Genomic DNA, 15,521 nt, shown 5'->3' with positions numbered 1-15,521 from the left:
AATCAGCATCCATGTATTCTGAAATGTCAGTTTTCAGTCACAGCCATCTGTTTTATATCTATATGCCAAATGTTTTTGCCCACTTTATTACCTGCAAAATTTGTTCTTGCTCTTGAAGCCATTTTTCCTGCCTCTTTCGCTCTCCTTCAGGATCCCATGACCATCGTGTTGAAACATTTATTGATGGAACTGGCATCTGTAATAAGAGCAACAATTATTTTAGCCCTATAGGTAAAATAACTACAAGTTTAAGCTATCCTGTAATAAACTACGATTGAATTGAATATCATTTATTTAGCAGGGCTGGACAATATCTAACTTAAAGTTAGATCACCTAAATATACAATAAAATACAGTATACTTTTCTCAAGTATCACATAGGTCTTTAAACAGCATTACGAATTAGTTTTTACAAATTCACAAGAACATGTTTGTGTGTATAGAAAAGCTAGGTAAAAGCAAGAAGAACCACACTGGAGTCTGGATTTCCAGACTCAAGATCCTGCTAATGGACTTAAAGAGCTAAACTACATTTTAAATTTTTGTTCCCAAAAAAACAGGTTAATAATAATATCTCGTAAATGAATACTTACATCTGGTGGAGCAGAATCTGAACTTCCTATAAACAGAAGGGAAAAGTAAATTGGAGGAATCCCATTTACCATCATAATTTACATGTTTGAACACATAAATGGAACTGTACATTTGAATTCTTGCATTAAAAATACATTTTTCAAATAATAGGAAAATACTTGCTATTACTCTCCCTTCAAAAAAAAAAAAAAAAAAAATAGAAGTATCTATGTTTACTTAAGTAAACTAGCACAAAGCCTACAGCAGCCACCATGTCCTGCGTATACATGAGAAAGGATCCTAGTTATGATTACAGCTATGATTACAAGTCTATGACTGCAAGAAGGTCATAAAAAAAAAAATAAACGCACCCGCTTTCATTTACCAGGCCAGACCCTGGTTACAGGCAGGCGTTGCAGAGATTTTATTATATACTTTAACTCAGCCAACAGCAAGGGGAGGCAGAGAGAGCCCCAGTGGAACAAATTGGACTTCATGCCCACTTTAAAAGTTCACAATTCTCAGAACACTAACCTAAAATAAAATTAGGTCAATAATATATTTCCAGTACGAGTAAATTATATATGGACTTGTTTCATTGGTAATCTACACTGCCCACTTTGAATTAAGTCTAACAGCACAAGTATAACACTACAAAGTCTACTTATATGAGTATCGGTGAAAATATACATTTACTTCTGGAAATTTTCTCTACTCAACTTTGCATTAAACATATTGTCCATATGATTTTTTTTTTTTTTAGTATACCACTTACCTGTAGATATTGTTAAAATAAATAGCTAATTTTTACCTGTGTACAAAACTGTACAGTATATCTGGAGTAAAATTACTTTATTTTCCTCATAGTTTTATTTAAATTATATATTGTTTCTCTTGTTTAAATAGATACAAGAAAAAAAGTATATTACTATTTTTTTACATCATATTTGACTAAACAGACATGATTAAAAACATTAAATAATCCAGCTAATAGTTTATAATCTGTAAAACCTGCTTTGTAAACACAACTATAAATATATGCATTATATTCACTAAACAAATTCAAATTTGCATAACAATTTAAAATATTTTTTTAAATCACAAATAGCAGCACACATGCACACACATGCTGGTTAGTTAGAACAGAAAAGCTTGAACATGCACAGAAAAAGTCTCAACCTGTCTGCACTTGTCAAACTGGTCTAACACATTCTATTCCTCAAACACAGTTGGTCATTAGAGAATTGTTTTTTTGCAAAAACATAAAGACAAAATTATAGTCCAAATGGCCCGTGTATTTAGTTTACTGTAAATTTACTAGGGAAATGTGGCTCATTTAGACTGCATAGGATTACTAGTTAGATAATATATTTCTTCAGCTACATGTGTCACAAAAATGTTTTTCAAGTTTCTGTAGAAACTTATGACCTAGAAAATATTTGCCAACCAATGACTGACCAATACAATCTATACCCAAGTATTATTTTGTCCAGTATATTAACACAAAATAACTTCAACTTATCAAATATTTAACCAAAATAAAATAAAATAAAGACAAATATTTCTTTAAAAAAAGGACAAAAACATTCCAAAAAAAAGGAAGAGGAAGAAATATATATATATATACACACACGTGTATGTGTATGTATATATATATATATATATATATATATATATATATATATAGCCATAGGCTTTTCCCTACAGAGTGTGGGTTATGGCATTGAAGTGATTCATCAAACCACAATGGAAATACCAGAACACAAAAAAACACCCTTTACCACATAAGTAGACCCATGAGCTGTATGAACAACCAGATGATCCTGAAGAGAAAACACATGTATTATGTTGCTTTCAGCAGATGGCAGTAGAAGATCAGAACCCAGCACCTTGGTTAGTACTAAAAGATCCCTTTGGATAGTCACCGAAGCACAGCATCTATTACTTGTTTACAAGGGTTACCTTGCTCAAAAAACTGTGACCGCCTTTTATAGTTTCTCAAAGAAATTGGCTCATTGTCTAATTTAAAAAATACAAAGGAAAACAATTTTATGACTAAGTAAATAAAGTGAGATAATAAACGATGAAGAATCCAAACCATCACTACATTTAAACCTTTCTGGGAGAGAAAGCACATACACAATTCACTTTTCTTAGCATGAATACATGTTTAAAATACATTCATTTAGTACATAGGTCACCACCACACCGTTGGATACAAGTAATAATTAGGCATTTAAGAGCAGTTTGAGCTCTAAATTAACTAAATCATCAAATTTTACTTAGATTACCACGTGCAGGTAAAAGCAATGGAAGCAAGCATCTTTAATAGCCCAATATGATAGAAGCTCCTGAACCACATGCAGTATATATTTCAAATCGCAAGTGGCAACGCTGTTTTAGTATGAAGCTTTATAACCAGAAACATTTAGCTGCTGAATCTTTTACCCAGAGCTCCATAACTTATATGGTCCAAAAACCAACAAAAAAACAAAACAAAACAAAAACCTAATATACTAAATGAGACAAAGCATGATAAATATGAAACTAACTGGGTAATAGATTCTGTTTTAATGGGATGGGAAGAAATAGCAAAGACGTTTAACTCATGCGATCACTGCATGCCACGTGTATGACTTAAGTGAACCATTGAACAGTCAGATGCATAACAGTTACATTTCTAAACACTTGATAAGAAAACAATAGACATTCATATATATATATATATATATACCTATCTGTAGTCACCTAAAGGTTTGGCCTCTAGGACAGAGAAACCTTTAGCAATATCCATTGTGTGTGTACACAAAGCTCTCACAACAAAGAAGCAGCTGTGTCACTCAATATAGCTTGATCACTGAGAAGTGAAACCCCTTAAAAGTGGACATTGAATCAAAAGGCTAGGTCTTATTATTAGACTGAGCCAAAAAAAATGATATATATATTGACCGTAAGTTCCCCTTATACACAAGGTTTCACCCCAACTTCCTAGGAAAGGGAGAGGTCGAACAACAATCCAAAGTCTCATAAGAGAGAGCTCCTACACATTTCTGTAGTCACTTTTATGAGATTTGGGATCACTCAGTAGCATGTATGATCAGACAGTATTTAGCCCTACTTTTGATTCAGTCATTACTACACATTTTATGCATTTCTATTCCACTAATATTTATCTACACATTATGAAGTGCTTTAAAGTATCCATATTTATGTGTCCCAGAGGGGCTCATAATTTAATGTTCTGAACATAGTCATAGTCCAATCTAACAGATGGGACCTGGAACTGAGCCACTGACACAGTCCTAATTATATCTGTTTTCAGTGTGTCTGGTACATATATTGGAAGTTCCACAGTTTTTCTAAAACTTCAATTTTGTAACTTTCAAATGCTTGATCTTTATATTTAAATCGCATTTACTCATGAACTGCATGTTCACTTTGGAAATTAGACAATGGTATTCTAGAGGGTGAACTCAACCTTGCTGTGCAACAAGATCTGTCTGATGTCTCTTCACAAAGAGTATCAGTTTGTACTTAAACTCATGAGATATTTAAACAAGGCACATGGGCAAAACACTACTGTCATAAGAGTGAGACGAGAACTACCAACAAATATATTCAAATGCATAGTTTGCAAAGGGAACCTGGTACGTACGGCCTTTCTGTCCAAAGCAACTTGGTATTCAACTAGGCACAGTATCTCACAAATCATGAAATAGTAGACTATTAATGGCAATCAGGAAAATTGACACACAAACTTGTATGAAAAAAACAAAAAACAAAAAACATGAAATTAAAATGATTTTTTTTACTAACCAACTTTCTAACCAGCTTAAAGAGAAGAGCTGGAAATCAAATGTCATATACTAAACACGCAAAATACAGTGAAACACTAAAAACACCCTTCTGTGCAGCTTCGGATTTAAGGTCCATATCTACACCAAAAACACTTGCAGCTAGACCACCATAAACCAAGAAATCACCAGAGGCACAATTTAAATGAAACAATTATTGGACACCAATTACTACAACAAACCTAGACATGGCTTAAACATAACAGACAACAGTTATTTTTATAATGTATTACCTTTTGGCTTAGAATCAACATCATCATTTAGACCATTCATTTGTTTTGTCTCTTTAACCTATGTAAACAAAAGAGGTTTGCATGTTATCTTATTTATAGTTATTAGCTGCTGCACATAAATATACATTTGGTTAACAAATAATAAATTACAAGGTAATGAATGGAGTACATATATTGCTTTTATAAACTTATAGCCATTACTAGCAATTAATTGCATGCACCAGGACCACAAATGTATACTTTACTGGAAAAGCCTGTAATTAGCTATATGGAAAGGATCTACACAACAGAAATCCAGGCCAGTTTACCACAGACTAAAAGTAATGAAATCAGGAGACAGATTATATTGTCTAGTCTTTAATATGTTTGACATGTCTTTTTTTATTTTATGGGAACAGTTACATAAAAATGACCTCTGATTTTTTAGAACCAGTGTTTTGTATATTCTACCACAATACACACTAATTATCTACTAACATATGATTAGATTTGAAATCTACTTACATTTTTTGAGTCTGTGGCTTTGCTTCCCAGTGACGAGTTTGGAGATCTACTTCCTCTGGAACTTGCATCAATCCACTTATTTTCAGGAGAACCTACAAGTTTGGTATCCATACTGGTCAGATTGAGGGTTTTATGGCTTTTATACGGCAGGGAAGGTGGATCTCTGCCCCAGTCTGATTGGTAAGTAATCAAAGCAGCAACACAAGTATGACAGTTAATGAAAGAACATTTATAAGACGTGTACATGGGACGACAAAAAAGTGATGAAGCAAACAGACAAAGCAGCGTTAGAGTGTTAGATTTCTGCAAAAAGATCACCTTCCCAAACATGCAGCGATACATGCAATAACATGGTAAACTATATGATTTAGCTTAAAGACACTCCAACTCTATCTTTATAAGAAAAAAATAAATAAATATGCCACTGTGTCGTAATTGTAATTAGGAAGTTATCATTTGCTACATCTCTCTGAAAAGAGCAATTTCTCCAAGAATAGAAATCAATGCAAGATGCAAGAGTGCATGATGATTCATGATAACATTAGGGGTTAGTTAGTTTTTGTTTTTTTAATAAAAGCACACATTGTATGCCAAAAACATGTGTTTTTTGTTATAGTTACAATTTGGTCAAGAATTTTTTAAGTTGGAGTACCTTTGACACAAATATTTAAAAACTCTATATAACTAAAAAGTGGGGATTTTACTCAAACAGGACATAGAAAAAGTTGTTTAGTAAAAGCTTCACATTGCACAAATAGCATGGTACCAAGAACACAACAGTTTTTTTGTAATTTTGTGAAATCCAATGTTGGTTTGCTTTGAACCCTCACTAGCTGTTTTTGTTTCCGGAACTGTATAGTTTAAGTCAGTTACTTTGACTGGCCTATTGCTTGGCCCGTCGACATCCTTATATCTGTTGTATTTTCTCACTTGACAGTGAATAAAAAGTAAGGATTTCTTAGTCCAGCAGGGTTAGCTAGGGATCACAACAACCATGATTCCAAAGGCTATAGTATACTGCTTTCCCTAATAGAATGTATGATTTTTAACAGTTTTTTTTTGCCAATGTATCAAATCTACACTTGCTGCAAGTCACAGAAAAAAAAATCAAAACTCTAAAGTTAATTTTTAAATATTCAACTAACTTTGTATACAACCTTCCTATTTCTATGTATATTAAAGTATACAAAAAGGGAACATCACAAAAACAATAACAGTATATAAGTAGAACTACAATCTAATGGAAGAACGGTATAATGAAAAAAAAAAAAATCAGAATCTAAAAACACAACGAATTCAAGTTTTACATACATTTCTAGAAGCTTAATTAGGCCTAATCTTAAGGTTGTTAAATAATGATTACTAAAAAAAGCATTACTCTGAAAAATTGAAAGCACATCCTGCCAGTTGTTCATTGTTCATATATTTTTATAAAGATGTCTTCTTTAAAAAATTACAATTTTAAAAAAGTTGGAAAAAAATGTTTGGCAAACTGGCAAAATGAAGAGTGTTAGTTCTGCCTTCAGTGCAGTCAAAGCAATACTGACAGCTAGTGAAACTCACCATTCTTGCCATATCGTCTGACATCTATTGAGAGGTTTCCAGTTTCCAGAGCACTGTCCATTGCTTCCCTCCACTGATTATAGTCCATTGAAGAAACCTTGATGCCGTCAACAGATAGAATTTCATCATCTATTTGCAGTTGAGAAAATTCTGCTGGGCTGCCTGAAAAATAAAATGCGTGCCTCAAGTCAAACAATCTATATAGCAAGTTTAACACAAATTTACACATTTAACTTTTTTTTTTCCCCATTTTGTAAGCTCATGTAAAAAATGTAAAACTTTACTTAGAAAAGACTTACAGGGAAACTGCAGTAATCAATAATAAACAATTATATTGCATAGATCATCATTGCTCTTTATTAAGTAATTTAAATAGTATTTTCAGAAATATATTTACAACTGCAGCATTCAATTACACTTGACCTAAGATCCTAAATAACTAACAAAAGAGTTAGGCATTTCTCCATTGTTGATACATAGAACAGGCAATATGAAAATGAGGACAAACACACTACCTGCATCTACAGAGGTTACAAAAACTCCAGCACTATTCCAGGTGGTTTTAAACCCAAAGTCGCTGTTTCCCGGCTTCTGGTTGATGCTGATTCTCATGTCGCTGTACTGATCCTGGGAAAATAATATATAAATAAGCACATGCAGCACTTGAGTATCCTGTGTCTGTGACCATGGCAGAAGAAAGCCAATCCAGAGGAGTGAAGTCAGGCTGTACACTGTATACTCTGTAATTATCCCTGTCACACTGAATGCATGAGAGACACTCAGGACATGCTTTGTTCTGTTTGTCACATTATTCTTAACTGGTTTGTTTGACGGGTTGCATACTCATTTTTTAGGTAAAAACATGGATAAAGTTAAACACTTTATTGCTTGTAAAATGGGCATTTTTCTCAACAAGAAGTTGAGAACTAAAAGTGAGGCTTTCAACAACTATCACTAAGGATTTGAGTTTAAGATTACCACAAAATAAACATAAATGTGTATTAGGCTGCTTCCATTAACAACAATTTCCCTCCCGGTTCGGTGATTTAGTTCCATAGACTGACACCACCCCCAACAAAAGTCAGAGCAACAAAAATACTAAGCAGGCATGTAATTTTTTTATTACCATTATTAAAATGTGCATAAAAAACCTGCACATCGAGAAGTCACAGCAGTTTCTTCTCAATTGAAGTTGCTAGGGATGCTGCCTAAATAATTCCAAGGCCATCATGACTGCAGAGCCAGGGGTTGGCACTAGGTAATCTTATCTCTCAGGTAAGTAACTAATGGCACTAAAACTTAAAAATACATTTAAGGCATCACCTTGCCTGCAGACCACCATTCTAAACATTCTAATCACCAACTGATCCCCCCCCCCCCCCAATTCTAAAAAAAACACTTCACCCACTGACCCTCCTTATTCCAAGGGGACACATTTTCTTCCCACCAGCATTCCAAAAAGGTCGCTTCTCCACTGATCACTAATGTAAAAGTAGCACAGGCCCCTGGTGAACTAGGATATTCCAAATATCATTGCAGTGGTTTTTAGACTATTTGCATAAAATTTAACAAAAAGAGTAGGAAGATAATTTCAAACTTCCCAGATTGGGTATCAAGTGTTCTAGATAGTCGTCATTCTTTTATTTACACAGTTACTATGTACAGGTTACACTAATGTGACATAAGCCGTAGATATACATACATGTATGTATGTATGTATGTATGTATGTATGTATGTATGTATGTATGTATGTATGTATAAGTATATACCTGTTAAAAATTAAATGAGAAAATAGCAAAGCCTATTCATTACAGTTCTTCATGGCTGGGTTGATAAGGGCAGGAAAAGGGGACAAGGTATTCTGGTGGTCCATTATGACTAAATCAAACCAAAAATGTTACCACGCTAGGTTTCCATTACATGCTGCAACACTCTTCCATGCTCGATTTTCAGGGGACCAAAATAAGGCAACTCCAGGCAGAATAATGGAGGTAAACTGGTTCCAAGTAAATAAAAAGACTTATGCAGGATAAGAAATGTTATTATTACCAAAGAGCTAGAAGAGTTGAAATCGGCAGTCTGAGACATAATGGTCTTTTCTGGCTTAAAATCGAATTCTTTGGAGGAAACACTCCTCAAATCTTTCTTCTCATCGTCTCCACTAGGACCTTCATCTTCACTATGGAATGCACTGCTGGGTTTCTCTACCTCTGTCTTGTAATTGGAGGTGAAGGATGACCCATTATACTTGCGTGTATCATCCAACTAAAATACAAATACATTTTTGGTAAATGTATCATGCATCATAACATTGATTTAGCTCAAAGGGGATGTTAAAAGTTTTGTAGACTGATTTATAGTATCATATTTATATCAAATTCTGTGTAGGTCTCGCTCAGAAACCCATGTTAACCAGGTTTTAGCTTATTGAATGAGACTATTTATAATTTTTTCAAAGAATTAGAAATTTTTCTTTCTTGGCTGACTGAACTTTTTCTACCGACACTACAGAGCAACCTGGACTATTTAGTATCAGCTGATAACTTATTTGACTCCAATATAAGCCAACACTGTAGCCTATATGTAGGCATATATATGTATTATGACAGAAAGCATTAACAAGACACTGTTTGTAGGCTGCTTATGAAAAAACATACACACACAAAATGTTTGAAATTAGCACTTACTGATAATGACCTTGCTATAGCAACTGATTATGCCTTCAATATTCTGCATAGGCAGAGAAAACTAAAAATATAAAAGGAGGGGCTACTTCTTTACCATTATACCAAAAGCAAAAAATATACTTACTGTGTAAGATTTGGTTAGTGGTGTTATTCCTTTAAATTGGGATCCAAAAGGCCTTGGTGTAATCACAGATGACAGCCGTTTAGTGTCTGTTTTCTGGAACCCCCTTGGCAGTGAAGAAGAAATTCCATTGGGCTTGCTTTCGGTGTTCAGGGAACTGGATGAAAAGGACTGGCTTTGTACACTACTGGTTTTAAGGGGTAACGAGTTTTCTTGCTTCACATAACTCTTTGTTGAATAGGTTGTGCTACTCGTGTAAGGGGTGTAAACATCAGCAGACATTGTCTTGCTTAGGGGCTTAAACTCCTTCTGAGAGCTTTGCACAGTGACACTGATATCACTATGAACTTTGTTTTGAGGTGCAGCCTCGACGCCTGAACTGGCTTCATCGTCAAACTGCATTAAATCATTATCATTCGTTTTTTTGTAGGAATTTGGGGTGGCATATGAAGAAACCTCTGAAATTCTTTTGTATGGGATATCAATAGTGTAACTCTTTTCGAGTGCTGGTTTGGATGGTGGGGTTGATTCGCCAAAGACATCATCAGTTGATGAATATAACCTTCTGAGCTCTGTTTTTTGCTGCTCTTTATTGTTATTTTCATTTTCTCTATTCTCCCTTTAAATAAAGAAACAATTAACTGGTAACAATTGTCGTCAACAACATGTCACTGAGTGATGAACAGGCAGAAGGAAAATGCAAGGAAACAGCACTGCATTATATTAAATACAACATTGTGCTATACAAATAGTTCACTTACAGAAAACAAAATAAATCTGCATTGCTTCTGCTTAAAAAAAAAAATGTGTCTTTTTCAACATGCAAAACATATCGATAATATATATTTTTTTTTCATTTTACAATTCTAAAAATATTTTTTTATTCGGTGCTGAGTTGACAATCCACTTAGTATAGGCCTTGGACAATACATGGTAACAACTGTCAATCAGATATAACCATGTGACAACCAATGTATGGAGAATAGATGCCAGACTACATTTACCAGCATCCTTTACCCTGAGAGTGTGTATACACGAAGAGGCAGGGTTTTATAGCTGGCGTGATTCACAAGAAGGTGACGAGCAATTGTCTGACCACAATCTGTTTTCAGGAAACTAAAGGGCAGAAGAAGTCAGACGACTGCACAGTTACATCCTTGTACAGCTACACAATGGGTTTTGAATTAGAAAAGGTAATACTTATACTTTACACTAATCAACACAATGGCTTTGCCTCGTTCAGTCTTAGGATTAGTTGGGCCTTAAGCTATACTGAGAAGATACACAACTGTAAGAATAATCATGTATTTATTTATATTCTATTTTTAGCATTTTTTCTATAATAATTATTTCACAAAAATAATACTGTACTTAAAAAAACAACCTACAGACAACACACTGGTCCAGACAGAGTTGCAAGCATTTTACAGACCATTATCACAAACAAAAAACAACTGGTCTACTTAAGTGTGGAAGTTCTAAGCAGTCATTACTATACTAAAATTATGTTTTGGTTTTGTCAATGCTCCCTGCTTGAAAAAGTTCTGATCATTTTATGTCCTAAAAAGTAATGGGAAATTACCCCAACAGACATCAATAAAAACCTGATCATGGCTCTAGTGATTCCTTTTCCTATCTAAAGAAAAAGGTTTATTCTGGACATGAGCTTAACTACATGTAACAAAGACAGACTTACCTCTCTTCACGCATTTCTCTAAAAGTCTTATAAGTTCTTTCAGGGGGCTCACTTGTAATCTTTTCAATTTCCTCTCTTTCTTCCTTTTTCTTTTGAAGATCTGATGTAAAGCTTTTCCTGCGATTTTTCCATTTTGCCAAGTCCTTAGTAAGGTAAAGAACAGCCATTTGTCAAATAAAAATAAATGAACATTGACAACATGAACAACAATAAATGCTGTTTGCGCAAATCATATCAGTGTGTCCACAGTTAGGTTTTATCAAAAGAATTTATTATTTTCAAAAAACAGAGGGTTAGCCTGTATGTCTATAGTATATGTCAACAAGCATGTATGTATGTGTGTGTGTATGTATACCATTACCCATGTAAAAATCGGGAGTATATTTTAAACTTTCTAGTTCAAATTTTTTCTTTTGATTATGTGATTTCATGGCAATTAGTTGAGTCTTACTACTTCCAACAAATCAATATTCACCAATATTTTATGCTTAAAGGGAACTACCTTTGCATGAAGAAATTAACTTTGCCCCACTGCTGTCGACTGCTGTGAAAATTATGACATTCAAGAATGTTCTTAAGCATAGTGCAGATGCCCATTCTTTTGGGTGTTTGGAATACTCAGGTTTCCTAGTAGGCAGTGCTAAGGCCTCCTAGTAATGTCACTAGCATCTACAGAATCTACAGAGTTTGCAAAAAATGTCCTACTTACTTTTTTAATGGTTTATGTTTTTCCCATTTAGTGCAGAGGGCCAACAGATAAGCAAGTGAACTCATTTGTAAAATGTATTTACACTTAATAAGGTAAAGTATATATAAATGTGAAACCTTTTTTCTACTTTTTGTTGTATGTTTGATTGGGTGATTTTTTTTTTTTTAAACACTCAGCTGCTCAATTATTTAGAAGATCAAAGATTACGTGGACAAATAGATAAATCTCCCAAAAACAGTATGACTGCTTACACACACTAGATGATTGTCACCTAAGGCAAAGGACTGATTGCTTTTGCAAAAATTTAGCTTATGTACATCAGTGCCACAATGTTATTTAATGATCCATCCTAGCATACCAATGAATGACAAAGCAGGAACAAGCACTATCATTTTCTATTAAGAACAACACAAATGACTGTCACCCAATTGTTTTTGTTGCAAATGCACAATTGCATTTGTTCCATCATCACTGGAAATGATCAGGAAAGATTGTTAGTGTGGCATAAACCTAGTGTGTGTACTTTGGCTTCACTTACAGTTTAATATTAGATAAAGAAAAAGCAATAAAGCCCAGGGCACTTACATCTTGCCATTTCTGGTCCTGCTCTTGCAACTGGCCCTTTATTTTTTGCATTTCTTCAAAGCGAATCTTTCGTAGGTTTTGAAGTTCCTCTGCATTGCAGTTTTCAAGTGATTTACTCCTGTTCATATAAAAATATATACATTCATCCAAATATGATTCATAGTATAAAAATAAAAATACCATTGTAAATAGCAGCTGAGTGTATGCATAATCTTTCAGTAAAAAGTACAGAGCATTATATTTTATAAAATTGAAAAATTCACAATTTCTTTACACAAAAAAAAAAAAAAAAGTTAAAATCATGCATCAGGGAATGAAAGAAAAAAGCAAAGCCAAGCACTACATATAAACTCTTAACGAAATCGCTAATTAAAACTTGATATGCATTATATCAGTACTGTCATCACAAAAGGAATCCGTTACTATTTAAGAATTCTACATACCCATGTGTGTTTAGTGGAGCAATGGCTAATATGCAGTTAAGTCCATAAATATTTGGACAGAGACAACTTTTTTCTAATTTGGGTTCTGTACATTACCACAATTCATTTTTAATGAAACAACTCAGATGCAGTTGAACTGCAGACTTTCAGCTTTAATTCAGTGGGTTGAACAAAAAGATTGAAAAAAATGTGAGGAACTAAAGCCTTTTTTTTACAGAATCACTTCATAAATATAAATTGTTCATTTCTAATACTTGGTTGAAAACCCTTTGCTGGTAATGACAGCCTGTAGTCTTGAACTCATGGACATCACCGGATGCTGTGTTTCCTCCTTTTTAAGGCTCTGCCAGGCCATTACTGCAGCGGCTTTCAGTTGCTGTTTGTGGGCCTTTCTGTCCGAAGTTTAGTCTTCAACAAGTGAAATGCATGCTCAATTGGGTTCCGTTCAGGTGGCTGACCTGGCCATTCAAGAGATTTCCACTTCTTTGCTTTAATAAACCCCTGGGTTGCTTTGGCTGTATGCTTTGGGTCATTGTCCATCTGTATTATGAAACACTAGTGTCTCAGTGCCACTGGCAGCCATGCTTGCCCAAGCCATCACACTGCCTCCACCATGTTTTACAGATGATGTGGTATGCTTTGGATCATGAGCTGTTCCACGCCTTCTCCATACTTTTTTCTTGCCATCATTCTGGTAAATGTTGATCTTGGTTTCATCTGTCCAAGGAATGTTTTTCAAAAACTGTGCTGGCTTTTTTAGCATAATTCAATCTAGCCTTTCTATTCTTGAGGGTTATGAGTGGCTTGTACCTTGCAGTGCGCCCTCTGTATTTACTTTCATGCAGTCTTCTCTTTATGGTAGACTTGGATATCGATACACCTACTTCCTGGAGAGTGTTGTTCACTTGGTTGGCTGTTGTGAAGGGGTTTATCTTCCCCATGGAAATTATTCTGCGATCATCCACCACTGCTGTCTTCCATGGACGTCCAGGTCTTTTGGCTTTGCTGAGTTCCCCAGTGCTTCGTTTCTTTCTCACGATGTACTACCAAACTGTGGATTTTGCCACTCCTAATATTGTAGCAATTTCTCAGATGGGTTTTTTTCTGTTTTTGCAGCTTAAGGATGGCTTGTTTCACCTGCATGGAGAGCTCCTTTGACCACATTTTGTCTGTTCACAGCACAATCTTCAACATACAAGCACCCCACCCTCAAATCAACTCCAGGCCTATTATCTGCTTAATTGATAATGACATAACAAAGGAATTGCCCACACCAGCCCATGAAATAGCCTTTGAGTGAATTGTCCAATTACTTTTGAGCCCCTGAAATGAAGTGATTGTGTTAAAAAAAGACTTTAGTTTCTCACATTTTTATGCAATCCTTTTGTTCAACCCACTGAATTAAAGCTGAAAGACCGCAGTTCAACTGCATCCAAGTTGTTTCATTTAAAATTAATTGTGGTACAGAACCAAAATTAAAAAAAGTTGTCTCTGTGCAAATATTTGTGGACCTAACTGTATGTTGGAGAATTTAACTGCCTGAGATTTACATGGAACTGCAGTAAGCTTTTTTTTAATTTAGGTTTTAGTTAGTGGAGAAGGGAACATCTGTAAAATTTTACTTTATTTGTCATGTTCCCTTTTAGTAGATGTCCTACCTCTTTTTCCTCCAATATAACAAAATGAGGTGGGGAGCAAACCAGTCTAGAATTCAACTTTGGTAATTAGCACATTTCCCTTTATTTGTTGCTAGACTGAACAGTCTCCTTTTGCAACTAGAGGATACTGGGCAGCTCTGGCTAATTGGAGATTGTCAACTGGTCACATGCATAATGATAACCAAAAAGGAATGTGAAACATTTAAAGGCTGCATTCATTAAGACTCTTAGGATTGTCTAAAGTGCAGTCTAAGTGGATCAGCCAGAACTTAGATAAAAACTCAAGGGTTCTTATGACAATTACCAGACTAAAGTAACAATGACCTTTGTCAACCTGCTTCAACAAGTGTATTTTGGGACTTTTGGACATAACTGTATACATTTCGAGCTTAGTGCTAAGTGAATAGGTTAGGTTTCACACTTATCTATTTAGTAGAGATAATGTACATATTGCATTAAACAACTACAAGAAAGGCTATTGTAATTTACAGAGATGTTTGATCTTTTTTTAGTGAAATATTGTAGCTTTTTGTTGTATCATGTAATTCTTCAGTATATATGATACAGCTCTTTTGCAGCCAACATGTTTTACAGAATAGCCTTTTGTAGGGAAGAGCAGAGGTTTCAAATGTTGTAACCTGAAGACCCTGGCTATTTCACAACTAATCCACATAATAATGTATCAATTGCTGCCAGAACAAATACCAATTAATGATGTGTACTAGGTTGTTTCAGCTAGGCCAAATCAATATTAGGCCTTGTGCATGAATAAGAGTTTAAATAATCTTTATTCAGTGTTTTCTCTTGCTGCATTTCAAGCGGTGGTATAATTTACAATTTACTCCAGTCAACGTATCAGATAAAAAAAAAATATATATATAGTTTGGCAGAAAG

The 15,521-nt window shown here is 34.5% G+C and overlaps 1 protein-coding gene across 11 annotated transcripts in view; it reads right to left on the bottom strand.

The window, feature by feature from the left end:
• LMO7 (LIM domain 7) overlaps positions 1-15,521 on the bottom strand; it is an 87,972-nt gene that overhangs the window by 7,925 nt on the left and 64,526 nt on the right. For 6 of the 11 annotated variants that reach the window (XM_072410668.1, XM_072410677.1, XM_072410709.1 and 3 more), the window contains 11 exons: positions 12,527-12,644; positions 11,233-11,375; positions 9,540-10,155; positions 8,778-8,993; positions 7,243-7,354; positions 6,728-6,889; positions 5,165-5,337; positions 4,661-4,718; positions 2,536-2,592; positions 594-619; positions 92-196 (listed from right to left, as the gene is read on the bottom strand). In XM_072410668.1, coding sequence (XP_072266769.1) covers positions 92-196; positions 594-619; positions 2,536-2,592; positions 4,661-4,718; positions 5,165-5,337; positions 6,728-6,889; positions 7,243-7,354; positions 8,778-8,993; positions 9,540-10,155; positions 11,233-11,375; positions 12,527-12,644 — 1,786 coding nt within the window. Of the gene's footprint in view, positions 1-91; positions 197-593; positions 620-2,354; positions 2,397-2,535; positions 2,593-4,660; positions 4,719-5,164; positions 5,338-6,727; positions 6,890-7,242; positions 7,355-8,777; positions 8,994-9,539; positions 10,156-11,232; positions 11,376-12,526; positions 12,645-15,521 lie in introns of all 11 variants that reach the window. The other 5 variants (XM_072410701.1, XM_072410741.1, XM_072410691.1 and 2 more) reach the window with 3 other exon arrangements.

Source organism: Pyxicephalus adspersus, chromosome 1, assembly GCF_032062135.1.
Source record: "Pyxicephalus adspersus chromosome 1, UCB_Pads_2.0, whole genome shotgun sequence".
NCBI classification, from domain to species: domain Eukaryota; kingdom Metazoa; phylum Chordata; class Amphibia; order Anura; family Pyxicephalidae; genus Pyxicephalus; species Pyxicephalus adspersus.
Note: the sequence above shows the minus strand (reverse complement) of the source record. Positions and strands in the feature narration are given on the sequence as shown.